Genomic DNA, 14,617 nt, shown 5'->3' with positions numbered 1-14,617 from the left:
TGGACATTTATTATAGATAGGAACTGAGAGTGAGAGGAGGGAGGCAGGTGCTGTGGTGAGGGTGGTGGAGAGGGCAATGAGAGGGGAACAGCGATGGAAAGAGCATACACATGAACCACGTGGGGCACATCAACTGGCTGGAGGTTCAAGGCTTAGTTTTGAAAGCGCTTAACCAATCACAGGAAAAAACAAAAAACTACCTCCATCAACTATAATAGGAACAGACATATGTCGCTTCTGACACACACACACACACACACACACACACACACACACACACACACACACACACACACACACACACACACACACACACACACACACACACACACACACACACACACACACACACACACACACACACACACACACACACATCGGCAGCCTACAGACTCTACATGCTGCGCAGACTTAAGTCACTGGGCACACCAGCTGATGAGTTAAAGGGGATATACATCACCTTCATCCTGCCCAAACTTATGTATGCCTCACCTGTGTGGTCTTCCTCCCTCACCTGCATTCAACACCAACAGCTGGAAAATGTCCAAAAGACGGCCTGCAGAATCATACTTGGCCCTGCCTACACTGACTATGATCACGCCCTATCTACCCTCGATCTTCCCACACTGGCAACCAGACACCAAGCGGCCCTCGTCAAGATGGGTAGAGGCCTGCTGCTCCACTCACGGCTACGACATCTCCTGTGTGTGTGTGTGTGTGTGTGTGTGTGTGTGTGTGTGTGTGTGTGTGTGTGTGTGTGTGTGTGTGTGTGTGTGTGCGCGCGCGCACGTATTAGTGTGCACAAGCAGTACCCACGTACATACTAGTGCTTCTCGGCTTCTTCATGAAGGCCTGATAAGCCTGAGTGATGAAGGCTGTTCCGCTTGTCCACAAACGCAATTGAAGTAAGGTGAAAGGTCACCGTGGTGGTGACTCCTTTACTTACAACTCAGCGACAAGGCTTGTAGGAAGTAATTTGCGTCTGTTTCATTATACGGAAGTATGACAGTATACACACACACACACACACACACACACACACACACACACACACACACACACACACACACACACTCACTCACTCACTCACTCACTCACTCACTCACTCTCTCTCTCACTCTCTCTCTCTCTCTCTCTCTCTCTCTCTCTCTCTCTCTCTCTCTCTCTCTCTCTCTCTCTCTCTCTCTCTCTCTCTCTCTCTCTCTCTCTCTCTCTCTAACTTCACCACAGTGGGCTGCTTGTCTTGTCTGAGGTGTGGCTCTGCCTTGCCATTTTCCCAGAGGAAGGTCGGCCAGTGTGCCAGAAGCAATCTCTTGGATGCCAGACCACCGCCTTCCCAACCACGCCACGACTTGCACTCTTCTAACATGCTCGACTAGAATAACTACCCGGGAAATACACTGCACAATGTGAGAAAACTGTCGCCTTTCTTTTAACGTCTGTCCCAGAGGAACACCCACACGCGCCTCCACACACTCATGCCAACGGCCTTCCCAGTCTTCCCCAGGGTGGAAGACGACTTCCTTAAAACTCGCCTCAGCTTGGTCTTCCCCTCCCATCCCACGCGTCGCAAAGCAAGGAAGGCATCAAACCTTGGAGTGATGGCACTATGAACACGTTCGTATGTATGAGATTCCCTTCCAATCCTTCCGGCGCCCCCTCATTGCGTCCTTCACCAACCTAAAGGAATATCAATGGAGAAACTCGTAAAGAAAAAAATGTTGGGTGCATTTCCTGGAACGTCCGCTGATGACCTTACTCCACTCGAGCCACACTATAAAAGGTGGACGGCTCTTCCCAGACACAACAGACGCAGCTTTTCCACTCAGAACAGCTGAACACTTTCCCACTCGGCATCATGCGAGCTGTGAGTATCTTTCCCTCTCTCTCTGGCAAGTATAGTGTCTCTCCTTGGCACACCTGAGCCTTTCCACACTCAAGTAGTGACCAATGTTTTCTTGAGCATCGTTACTCGTTGGGTGCAAGACACCGAGCACACCTGAAATTTTTCATGAAAGGCATTTCCTCGACATCTTGACGCCAGTATTCATTATTTGTTCTTCGTCTTGTCTGCTGTCACGGAGCTCCAAAATAGACATGTATCTCCTTGTTTTGTGGGTAAGAAAAAATCTTCGCCAAGTACTGCAGCAGAAGAGAACCTAAAACTGACACGGAGGAATCACTCCTAAGCTGTATCGGCACAATTCCTCAGAGATAGGAAGTCATCGCGAGTCACGCAGACTGTTTCAGCCATAACTGGTGATGTGGATAAAGGAGTAAGAATACCACGTAACTGTTGCATCTAGAAGACAAACGAAATGTGTGAATAGAAAATGAAATTTCTTGAAATGCAGCAGTCATGCAGTGCGACGCAGACTTCACAAATTCAATAAATATCAATACAGTCTTTGTTTACAATATTCGGTCTCGCGCATACACAATCACGTTACTCATCCATGTGCATCCCCTCGCACACAAACGCACGCAAACACACATACACACACACCGCGAAGTGTAGTGGTTAGCACACTCGACTCACAATCGAGAGGGCCGGGTTTGAGTCCTGGTAAGCGGCAAGGCAAATGGGGAAGCCTCTTAATGTGTGGCCCCTGTTCACCTAGCAGTAAATAGGTACGGGATGTAACTCGAGGGGTTGTGGCCTCGCTTTCCCGGTGTGTGCTGTGTGTTGATGTGGTCTCAGTCCTACCCGAAGATCTGTGTATGAGCTCTGAGCTCGCTCCGTAATGGGGAAGACTGGTTGGGTGACCAGTAGACGACCGAGGTGAATTGCACACTCTGGAACTCCCTGCCTGCTTCTATAAATCCATCTTCGTACGACTTGACATCTTTTAAGAGGGTGGTTTCAAGACATGTGTCCCTGTTTTCTGGCTAAATCCTTTTTTCATCTTTTAGGGAACTTGCAGCTTAAGTGGGGCTTTTTCTACTTTTTTTTTAATATTGCGTTGCCCTTGGCAAGCTTCCCTCTTGCATAACACACACACACACACACACACACACACACACACACACACACACACACACACACACATATATATATATATATATATATATATATATATATATATATATATATATATATATATATATATATATATATGTTACAGTCAAAACCGGGAATCAGTCAAAACTAGTTTTAACTAGGTATTTTCAATGTGTTGGTGAACAACTAGTATTACCTAGACAAAACTAGTTATACCTTAATGTGTTTGGTATAACTAGAAATATCAAAGTTTAACTAGTTAAATCTAGTTTTATCTGATCGTTTAAGTTAAAACTAGATTCAACAACGGTACTGAAAGTCAAAAGTAGGTGAGGGATATGACCACTCGTTTGAGTACCATTGCTCGTTTGAGTACCATATTTGGGGAACTCAAACGTTGAAACGTTTATTGGTCTATTCACATATTTCAATGACATCAAACCGCTTCAGTCTTAGACGTTTTCTTCCTAGCAGTTTTAGCCTCCTTTACCTCCTGCAGCAGTGAATCGTATTTTTCTGCAGTAAGTATGTTGTAGTGTGATTCTTGTTGCTCGTCCCACTTCAGTATGGTCTGTAAAAACATAGTCTCCCATTCAGTGTCAGCTGCCTGGTTAGGAGGGTGGTCAGGAGGGTGTTCAGGATGCCCAGGTGAGCTCCAAGTTGCCATCTTGTAATGGTGGCTCACGAACAACTGACAGGTGAAGTAAATCAGTGAACCAGGTAAATGAGAATGAATCCTCCCCCCCTTCCCCCACCCTAAAAACTATGATAATATTGTGACCAATCATTAACGCCCACCCCTCCACTATAAGGCCGAACTGCCAGTTTCACTTTTAGTCTAACCTAGTTTTCCCAAACTTAACAATTGTTAAAACTAGTTTTGACTGAAGTGTGTAGGTAAAACTAGGTGTAAAATACATTTCGTGTTTTACCGAGCCTTTATGTTAAGAAACTAGTTTTGCCTAGGTAATACTAGTTTTTACAAACAATAAATTATACTTCTAGTTCTGACTAGTTGAAACTAGTTCTAGCTGATTTCGGGTTCTGACTGTAACATATATATATATATATATATATATATATATATATATATATATATATATATATATATATATATATATATATATATATATATATATATATATATATTTCTGCATGCCAGGTGGACAAGGTAACAGTGGCTTACACCCTACGTCCCTTGTACCTTTTAGGTGCTGGGCGAAGAGACTACACGGATGTGTGTGTGTGTGTGTGTGTGTGTGTGTGTGTGTGTGTGTGTGTGTGTGTGTGTGTGTGTGTGTGTGTTTATTACGGCAATAAATATCTGGATTGTATCTTTGCCTTCAAATTGAGAACATTTGTGCAGTGAGGAAGGTAGTAGAGGCCGTGCCGCCTTTCGCTGCTTCTACTCTCTCCAATGCCAAATGACGGATCTCAGAGAAACTTTACCGCCTCTCCCGCAGCTGACCCTCCTGCTAGTGGTGGCCGTGGCCCTGACGGCGCTGGTGGTGGTGCAGGCCATGCCAGAGCCCTTCCCCGACCCTGAGGCCCTCGCCGATCCTGATCCTTCTGCGAGCTTTGGCCGCGGAGGTGGATATGGTTTCGGACATGGATATGGCTATGGAGGCTATGGTCGCGGTTATGGCTACCGTGGTCGTGGTTATTACAGGTAACGTCCTGGGCACCGATATCATGGTGGGCGAGACGGTGCCAGGTACACAGTGGCATCGCCGACCCTCAGCTTCCTGCCACAAGAGCGCCTTCACAAGTAATTTTCTGCCTCGAATCCGATCATACTTTTAAAGTATCACTTTGTCACGAAACTGTATACTCCTAGTATATCTCCCTGGAAATAAAAATAAAGTATTGCAAATATAGCGTCTCTCTTTCTATTCAGGCAATAAGGAAAACAAAAGCAAACAGCAGTGAACAACTTATTCCTTCAAGGACCAGAACTGCTTCAAGACATGCCGGAAATAGTAAGAACATAAGGGAAATCACATCTTGAAGGGAAATTTTAGCATTCCGATGAGAAAATCTATTCAAGGAAATAAATAAAAACCAATAGCTATTTGTCAATAGGAAAAATTTCATAGGGTGTGATCATTAATAAACTTTACTTTTTTTTTACACGTAAGTATTATATATAAATAAATATATATATATATATATATATATATATATATATATATATATATATATATATATATATATATATATATATATATATATATATATTCTTTTTCTGATTTTGCCAGAATCTCACACTTTATTGTGATCCTTTTGTATGGAATTTGTCTCCCTACTCTAAGTATTTTACATCAGATAAGTTTAAATCTAAACTGTTAATCCTGGGTGTGAAAATATAGACAGAAAATAACAATGGTCCTAAAACTTATCTCTTTGCCACTCCATTAACTTTTCGACCGAACTCAGATTTAGAGCCATTCATGATAAGTCTACTACACGTAGCATAAACCACAACTTCATCCACCATAACGCCTTCCAATCTATTACATGAAACCTAACCTTGTTTAAGTCTTTTTGGGGGTACCTGTCGAACGCTGCTTACACCTACAAATAGGGTGTACTTAAAGAAATACACAAACAAATGAAATATACTTAAAAGAAAAAAAACGCAGATACATGAAACGATACACAAAGCTCTCCCTCGCACTTCACTTCACCTCCTCTACCCTGTCCTACCTCATACACTGAGCTTGAGTCTCACCTGGCTTTCCTTTTCTGTCTATTGCCATCAACTTCCAGGAGATAACTTCAGAAACATTCAACATCCTCTCTCCTAAAGTCAGGCAGTCTTCTTCCCTGCTGTACGATTGCCTTTTATTAGTATACCTCACCCTGTTATGCGATGGTTTTACGCTCGCCGTTACGATCATCAACCGCAGCGCTACCAATCTGTGACTACCACGTGTACGCCTGATGGATTCTTGCAGCTTCCCTTGTTTTTATGTTCTTAGGTTCTTATGAAGCACCAAAAGCTATTACCTCAGTTCTTCCTACTTTCTCACACCGTTCACCAAGCCCTGTGTGCGCATTAATTGTACCACGTTTTACAAAGTGTACTATCATATTCACTAAACATCCGGTATCATCTGCAGCTAGTGAGAAGTCAAAAAATATATTGAAAAAGCCTGAATGTGGACACGGAGCCGAAGGTCATCAACAGTAGTTAGGGTGGTCAGAGGACAAAAATCTATTGTCCAAACACTTTGTTGCAATCTTTTATTCATCTCCTATTGCTTAATTTAATTCTATAATGTGATTTACATGGGTTATTCAAACAGCATATATAAATATGTACATATCATATACATTAAAACATAGGCAAAATTCAAGAGATCAAAAGTATTAGGTTTAGGAACGCAATACGATGGATCACTATACGATTGGATTTTCAGGAACGTAAAGCCGGGGTGAGGTGTGTCTTGCTTATTTTTCACAATGCCACAATGAACCTAATTTGACAATGATTGCAACTTCCAAATTTTCCTCAAGGTTATTCTTGTGTGACTGTTTCATCCCTGTTTGTGACAATTAAATCTACATTTGACCTTTGTGGCTTCTAAGATTACATGTTAGAAAAAAAAAAAGTAGTCTTGATTTGCATTTAGTCAATTGCTTTTTTTGTTTCCTGCCATTCATAAATATAAAGTTACCTAACATTCCTCATTGCAATTGCCTTCCCTATTAGTTTTCAGCGACAGTGAGCTACAAGCGTCTTCTGTGCTGTTTATTAGTTTATAGACTAATGATAATACTATCTTTTGTGTTGCTTTCTTGATAATAACCGATATCACCTATGCGTTATCATTGGTTTTCATATTACTATTAACGCTTCTTTGCAATGTGTCTCAACATAAAGTGCTACGTCACCTTTTAGTTTTTTCATTGTCCTTGTAAAATAATGAATAATCATATGTTTATATATGTCTGGATGCATAAAGCATCCAAGCATGAAAAACTCGTTACACGGATGACAACACTCATTTCATTTTCATCAAATCTAGCACTCAAAGAAAGTTATCATCAAGACGGTACACATGTGCTGTCAACGGTGGACGCCGGTACGGGGAGGCATGGAGTTAGCAAGATTAAAACAGCAGTATTAGCAATTAGCTTGAAAACAGCGTTCGAAAACAGTTAGAGATCCAGCATTACAACTTAAAGGAAGAGGCAGAAGGCAATCAGTCAGAGGAGAGGATTTGATAACACGAAACACTTTTGATTTCACTCAGCATGGAAAAAACAGTCAGTGAAACGCCCTGTACATGTGAAGAATACTCCATACAGAGGTGGATAATGCCTAATCTCATTGAAGCTGTTTTAATAAAGTACATGATGAGAAGTTTCCAGTTATCGTATAGAAAAGTGTGGACTGGTCAGTCTTGTAACATCTCGCAATTCGCGTTTACACCAAGTGAATTGAATGGATTCAATTCATGAAAAATCAACACGATTCATGAATCATTTTGATTCGCCACATCAGTTTCAATGTAACTGTTTACACCAGGCGAATCGAGTCAATTCAAATCACGCCGATTCATGGCGATTCAGAATCAATGATTGGTTTGGACCAATTTTTTCATGAATCAAGGAGATTCAGCTGAAGAGTAAGCACGACGCTAGTGGACGTTCTAATCACTTTAGTAAGAGAATAACGTGCTATATACGATCCCAGTGATCCTGTCCGCCGAAATCATGTACATGTATTGCACTGAACCATAGCCCATATCTAGAAGGAACTGCTGCAGCTTACGAATTACTACATAACATTATTCTGCATATTTTAAAAACAAATGACAACAGAAAGCATTATGGACATGGTTTTACATTTCCATTTGGCAACTGTAGGGTGTATCGTCTACCTTTGAAACGCGTGGTATGATGTAATCGCTAGTCAGCCAGGCACCAGCCTGGCTGACTGGGGACAGGTGTAAACTTCTTTATATCATCCCCTGTGCCTCTGATTTAATTCACTAAATACTACGGTATGGTTCGTGACAAAGTAAAAGTGAAAGAAATACTAAAAACTCTCCTGGTTATTGACCAAATCTGGGAACAAATGTCCAAAGCTCCCAAATTCAGGTCTTCTAGAATTAATTGCATGCACCCATATTCGTTGCCCACGCCTACGCCTACACATCCCCAGCCACTGTAACACTGACATTTCTGCAAAAGCTAATACGTCCATACTTCCCGAAGGCTGCCTTGGTACTGAATCATCTGAATGATGTGAATCAAATGTGTTGAGACTCTATGCAGATTCAAAATGACTCGATTCAAATGATTCTTCATGAATTGAATCGATTCGATTCGCTTGGTGTAAACGCACTCTACAGTATACTGTACAAGGGGGAACATAATTATTACTCATTTGACGAAATAAGATATTCTCTAACTGCAACAATCATGAGAATAGCTTTCTTTTGGTAAGTCTATCAAACAAATGTTGGCTTATGTTAATAAATTCTAGTTTCTCTCAGGTATTCTCATGAACAATTAATTATCTACTTTATAGACTGATCGACAGAAGTAACTGACTGTCTAATCAATTATCTGACTAATCAAGTAAGTAGTTACAACAAAAACTAACTTATAAAGTACATAACTGATAAGTTTACTAACGGAAGAGTTCCCAACTAAATGACTAATAAAACAAAGAAATAAATGATAGTGTGCATTACGCCCCACAGCAACACGCCGCTCTCCACAAGTCATAAAATTATATCCATGGTGAACAGAGACACAGACACAAGCTTTCCACGTCACTCTCAGGAAGAACCACAAACCATTTTAGATAAAAAAAAAAAATAAATAAATAAATACCAATAATAATACTAAATAAATAAATAAATAAATAAATAAATAAATAAACAAATGATAATAATAATAATAATAACAATAATAGTAATAATAATAATAATAATAATAATAATAATAATAATAATAAATAAATAAATAAATGAATAAACAAAATAATAATAATAATAATAATAATAGTAATAATAATAATAATAACAATAACAATAATAATAATAATAAAAATAATAATAATAATAATAATAATAATAATAATAATAATAATAATAATAATAACAATAAAACCACCGGTTATGACAGTGAGGATGATTTTCTGTGGGCTGAGAATGCAGAATCCCAGCTTCTTTTCTTTCCCTTCCTCGAAAAAAGTGGTGAATCTTCTTTCAGGTGATTGACTTCTGCGTTAGATAAGCATGGTGATGGAGGAGAGGTGGTGATGAAAGAGAGGGTTACCATCACTACTCAAGGTTACAAGTGACGGCGGGTTGTTTCCACCTCCCTATTTAAGTTATCTACAGTCTTAGTGGCGTGAACTTACATTTATGAGCAAAGAGAAGCGTTGTAGTTATGAGCCACAGAAATGAGGACAAGTGATGCAAACATTCCTCTGAACTAAAAGCAGTGATAGTACGTAAATCCCTATGTTGCTTTGCGCTGTGTTGCCGCGTCAGGAACCAGTTTGTTATCCTTGGAACTTGTCGCTTTTTCGGGTACTTGACTCTTATTAGCACGTCTTTTCTCGTTTTGCGCATCTCTTTGTGGGGAGACTCTTCCCGTGTGCGAATGTGGTGTTCTTCCAGCACTTCCCTTCGCAGCACTGATGATACGCAGCTCAAGAGTGAATTACATGCGGCAGTTTCCGGTGCAAGCTACTTAATCCACCCAGCCCTCCGCCCACACCATGCGCCGGACGTCCTTAATAAAGTGAACCTCCGCCCAACGTCACCATCTATCTTTCTTCAATGCTTCGTAAAGTCTCCACACACGCGTGAAGAACTACGCACAAGACACGTGCACATGTACACTTACATATCATTACCATGCACGTGCAAGTTTTACGCTTGCGTCCAATTGCTTTGGTCACCTCTCGGTCTCCTCATAATACCTTCCTGAGAGCGCTGGAGCAAAAACCAGCAAGATGATTAAAAAAAAAAAAAAAAAATGCTGGAAGGCTCTGGTGGCCCGGGAAAACCCGACTATAAAGGGAGGTTCGGGAGCTCGCTGAGCATCAGACGCAGGTTCTCCGCTGAAGAAACCTGAAGCTTCCCTCACTCGTCATCATGCGAACAGTGAGTACCCTTCCCTGCTTCCTTTTACTCACAAGTCCGTCACCACGACACACTCATAGCATCCACCATCTCATGGAAGTGTGAATACTACAAACACTTTCTTCGTCTTACATTACTTGCCTCTTTTCTCCATCGACGTAGGAACATAAGATCATTAAGGATGCTGCAGCCCTACACGTGGTAGTCCCTGTATAAAACATACTAATCTAACCACCTTAGTTCCTCATCCATGAATTTCATTAATCTTCTTTAAAGTTCCCTATAATGACTTGTAAGTAGCATACTTTATCAAGCTGAAATCCATTATGTTTCGTCTCATTTTGCTCCCTTGTCCTAAGGATTTTGTTTGTCATCCTTACCATACCCATTATGCCACTTACATACTTCTATCAGATCCTCTCGTAATCTACACTTCAATTAGTAATGTAAAATCAAACCTTAATTTCTGATCCCTTGCGTCTTTTTAGTCATCTTCCTCTGCACTAATTCGTAATACAGCGATGTCCTCTTTGCAACAAGACGACCACAACTTTACAGCATTATCTAAATCAACAATAACCATAATTTTAATATTAGCTACTTCACGATCGCTATTTTTAATACTCCATAAGATTAATCACAAAATATGGTTTGTTTTCTTTGTTGCCTCTATGAAAAATTTACTGTGACGGATATCAGAATCTACTATAACTTAATGGTTTTTGTGTTATGATCTTACCAGACCATCTTCCTTTATCATGTACTGTTGTGTGGATTTTCTTTACTTAGTACACCGACTATCTTGCATTTCCTAATATCACACTGCACTTAGCATCAATTCCTCCATGCGTTCCTCCTGTCTAAGTCTGTAAGGGGATTGGCAACTAAGTGGGGTTTTTTATTGATTTTTTTTTCGTTGTCCTTGACCAGTTTTCCCATAAAAAAAAAAAGCTACATTAGGGATGTGACCTCTTTCATAAATTGTAACAGTAGGTAAATACTAACAATACTGCACAGCGACGGAGTAACATATACACATATTCTCACGTCTACCTCGGCTGATGCTTACTAAGAAATTGACTAAAACAGAGCAGATACATGCACCCTTCTGGCATCTTTGGAGAAATCCATGTCCCCCCACTCCTAAGACCAATAATTAGAAAAAAAAAATCAATATCGATAAAAAAATCACTTGTTTTAGGGCTGAAAAATGTGTAGCAGTACTAACGTGACAACTAAGTCTCGCCTTGCATGGCTGCCAGTATAGACTACAATACTAAGTAAAATCATTGGCGTAAAGTTCTTGAAGATTTTTCCTCATTAAGAAAATAAATAAAATGACGGCGATACACACGAAGGTGCAAACAGCGGTGCTCATAACACCTGTCCCCGCAGCTGACACTCCTGCTGGTGGTGGTCGTGGCCCTGACGGCGCTGGTCGTGGTGCAGGCCATGCCAGAACCCTTCCCCGACCCAAACCCGGATCCTGAAGCTCTTGCAAATCCTGAAGCCCTGGCAGACCCTGATGCCCTCGCAGACGCTGACCCACACTGGAACAGATATGGCGGATATGGAGGCGGAAGGCGCTATGGATATGGAGGCGGTAGGCGCTACGGGGGCTATGGAGGAGGTAGGCGCTACGGGGGCTATGGCCGCGGGCACCATTGGTAATCGAAAGCGAGCATCAGGCTGACGCAGGGGACAAAGAGTGAGCCAAGAGCGCTGTGCACGTCAATCACATACAGACTCACGGCAAAAGAAGGAGAGCGACAACAGCTACCAATACCTCCACCACCACCACCACCACTCCTGACGGTGACCGCTACTGCCTCTTCGCCGCCTCATCTCCTTCCCTGGCACATTCAGCCTTCCATGTTTTCGTGATGGGAATTTGACTTAAATCAGTATCAATTTTTGTTATAATTCTCACTTCTTCAAAATTACAATAAAGTGTCGCAAATATTAATAAGTGTTTGTCATTCTCTCTCTCTCTCTCTCTCTCTCTCTCTCTCTCTCTCTCTCTCTCTCTCTGAGTAACACCGAAGTGATACCCACAAAAAAAAAAAAAAAAAAAATCGGGGAAAAACATGGCAGCAAATTGTACTAAAGAAGAAAGTTAGGACAAAAAGTATCAACAACACAATGAACACCTGCGCCACTGTTACTCAGCCAACAACATGAACTGAAGAGCAAATCAACAACTACTTACCTTAGCCTTCTACACTCCATCTCGGACACAGCCACCGCCAAGCTCCCCACGAGTCACGGCACACCGCCACCATCTACGAGGTACAGTACATACTTGGAGATGATGAAAACTTACATGAACACAAAGGTCTGCTCCAGTCTAGATTAATGAAAAGTCTCTGGCGCTCCTTTACGAAGACAAAGGTGTGTGTGTGTGTGTGTGTGTGTGTGTGTGTGTGTGTGTGTGTGTGTGTGTGTGTGTGTGTGTGTGTGTGTAATTCACCTCGGTCGCCTGCTGGTCACCCAGCCAGTCTTCCCCATTACGGAGCGAGCTCAGAGCTCATAGACCGATCTTCGGTTAGGACTGAGACCACAACACACTCCACACACCGGGAAAGCGAGGCCACAACCCCTCGAGTTACATCCCGTACATATTTACTACTAGGTGAACAGGGGCTACACATTAAGAGGCTTGCCCATTTGCCTCGCCGCCTCCGGGAGTCGAACCCGGACCCTCTCGAGTGTGAGTCGAGCGTGCTAACCACTACACTACGCTAGTAAGATTAGCGTGCGTGTTATTTGGTGTGGATTAGATGTTTAGCACGCATGCTCTCTCTCTCTCTCTCTCTCTCTCTCTCTCTCTCTCTCTCTCTCTCTCTCACACACACACACACACACACACACACAGTACCAAAAGGGCGGTCGCGTAACACACAACTCCTTCATATCTTGGACACTTCATTCCTTCCTAGGACACCTTGTGGAATGGGGGAGGGAGGGGTGCTGCTGCTGCTGCTGCTGCTGACGGTGGGTGCATGAGAAAGCGTAATGTGTCTTCGGGTTGATGTCCTTTAAGTCGTTCTCACCTTGGCCGTGTATATTGCTGCGTCAGTGGCCGCCTGGTGCAGCTCGGGGCCTAACGCTAATCATGAAAGGTTCTTATTCTTCCCTCACTGACTCATCCTTCACGAGTGTCTCCCAACTATCAGCTGCCTGCCTTACCTTCCCTGTCCTGTGAATGTGTATTTAGTACCCATAGAGAAATTGCTGGTCATTCTTGCAGCTTTTTTTTTTTTTTTTTTTTTTTCAGAAGTTGAGGTAAGAAACTTTTTCACACTATAAGCAAAGATGTTACACCGAATATTTTAACTGCACTCCTTGTGGGGACTGATAACTACACTGGGGCTTTTTTTCCAGAAAAATATTCTAGAGGACTCATGAAGGTAGAGATGAAAACAGATCTAAGGCAAATCTAGACATAGGAGGAAACAACTACTTGAGCAGTTTATTGAGGAGGGTGAGGAAATATTCCAGTCTCCCAGTGGCTCCCGCCTCGCGCTTTACCCACAAGTCCCGCCGTGAAGGGTCGACCATGTGACGTCATATTCACTTCCGTCACTTCAGCAATGACCTTCCTGTTTTGATGATTTCGTTGTTCATGATTCATACTTGTGTTTTTGTATTATGATAAAGAAAAAGGCAACCAGAGAGAGAGAGAGAGAGAGAGAGAGAGAGAGAGAGAGAGAGAGAGTTGCACCATGTAAGGCGTAAGCGATTTGCATCAACATGATGCAATATCTCTCTCTCTCTCTCTCTCTCTCTCTCTCTCTCTGAGTGCATTATGGGAGTAGAAATGAGAAACTTTGCAAAGGTCAGCCAAGGCTGTTGAATTCGCGAAGGAAAAAAAAAAAAAACCTGGCAGATTTTCAGACCATAGCGAATGCCCTCTAAGGACAGGGAGGCGCAACATGAGGCACACGTCACAACAGCAGTAACGCAGAATCGGGAGCCAAGAGGTTTGCTATTATGAAGAAGTTGGTGACGAAGGACGAGGCGAGGCAAGAAAACATGTTTTCGATAACCAAGATGAAGAATTATGGTGAAGCTGCAGAGCACAGCTTCAGTGTTCTGCAACAGGTGAGTGTGGTGAGGAAGCACGTGGCGTTATGAGGCGATGGCTAAGCTTCATACAGCACATGTGGCTGCACGTTTTGACCACCAAAACAGTATTTTCGTCACCAGTCCTCTTCGAAAAGGTTCTGTGTCCGCCAGTGATATGACATGATGTGCTAACACGAGACACTTGGCATTCCCAGGACGCAGTAATAAGTACGAAGCAGGTACTAAATTACAGTGGTATTGTGGTAGGCAGGTAGCGGTAGGAGGGCTGGCCGTTCCCTCCTGCGTGAACTACCGTTGACTTACTTAGAGCTGAGGTTGAGTTTAAGTCGGGCGTGGCACCACACTGCGGCCCTCAGCAGATAACACAGATTCCTGCACCATGTCTCCACAACAATTAAGCTTTATTTGTTTTCAA

General features: G+C 42.2%; 2 protein-coding genes and 1 long non-coding RNA gene across 3 annotated transcripts in view; 2 read left to right on the top strand and 1 right to left on the bottom strand.

Annotated features, from left to right (window-relative positions):
- LOC123498850 (mannose-6-phosphate isomerase-like) overlaps positions 1–14,617 on the bottom strand; it is a 114,322-nt gene that overhangs the window by 85,064 nt on the left and 14,641 nt on the right. The gene's annotated exons all lie outside the window — the stretch shown is intronic.
- Positions 1,230–4,876, top strand: LOC123498857. The gene is made up of 2 exons (XR_006672813.1): positions 1,230–1,867; positions 4,465–4,876. It is a non-coding gene; the product is annotated as an uncharacterized LOC123498857 (long non-coding RNA).
- On the top strand, positions 9,981–12,079 carry LOC123498854 (neuropeptide-like protein 32). Its single transcript, XM_045246333.1, has 2 exons — positions 9,981–10,134; positions 11,509–12,079. Exons 1-2 carry the CDS (start codon positions 10,126–10,128, stop codon positions 11,782–11,784), a joined length of 285 nt encoding a protein of 94 aa, XP_045102268.1. The 5' UTR covers positions 9,981–10,125; the 3' UTR covers positions 11,785–12,079.

The sequence above is a fragment of the Portunus trituberculatus genome, chromosome 48, assembly GCF_017591435.1.
Source record: "Portunus trituberculatus isolate SZX2019 chromosome 48, ASM1759143v1, whole genome shotgun sequence".
In the NCBI taxonomy this organism is placed as follows: domain Eukaryota; kingdom Metazoa; phylum Arthropoda; class Malacostraca; order Decapoda; family Portunidae; genus Portunus; species Portunus trituberculatus.
This window is presented reverse-complemented; position numbering and strand designations above follow the sequence as displayed.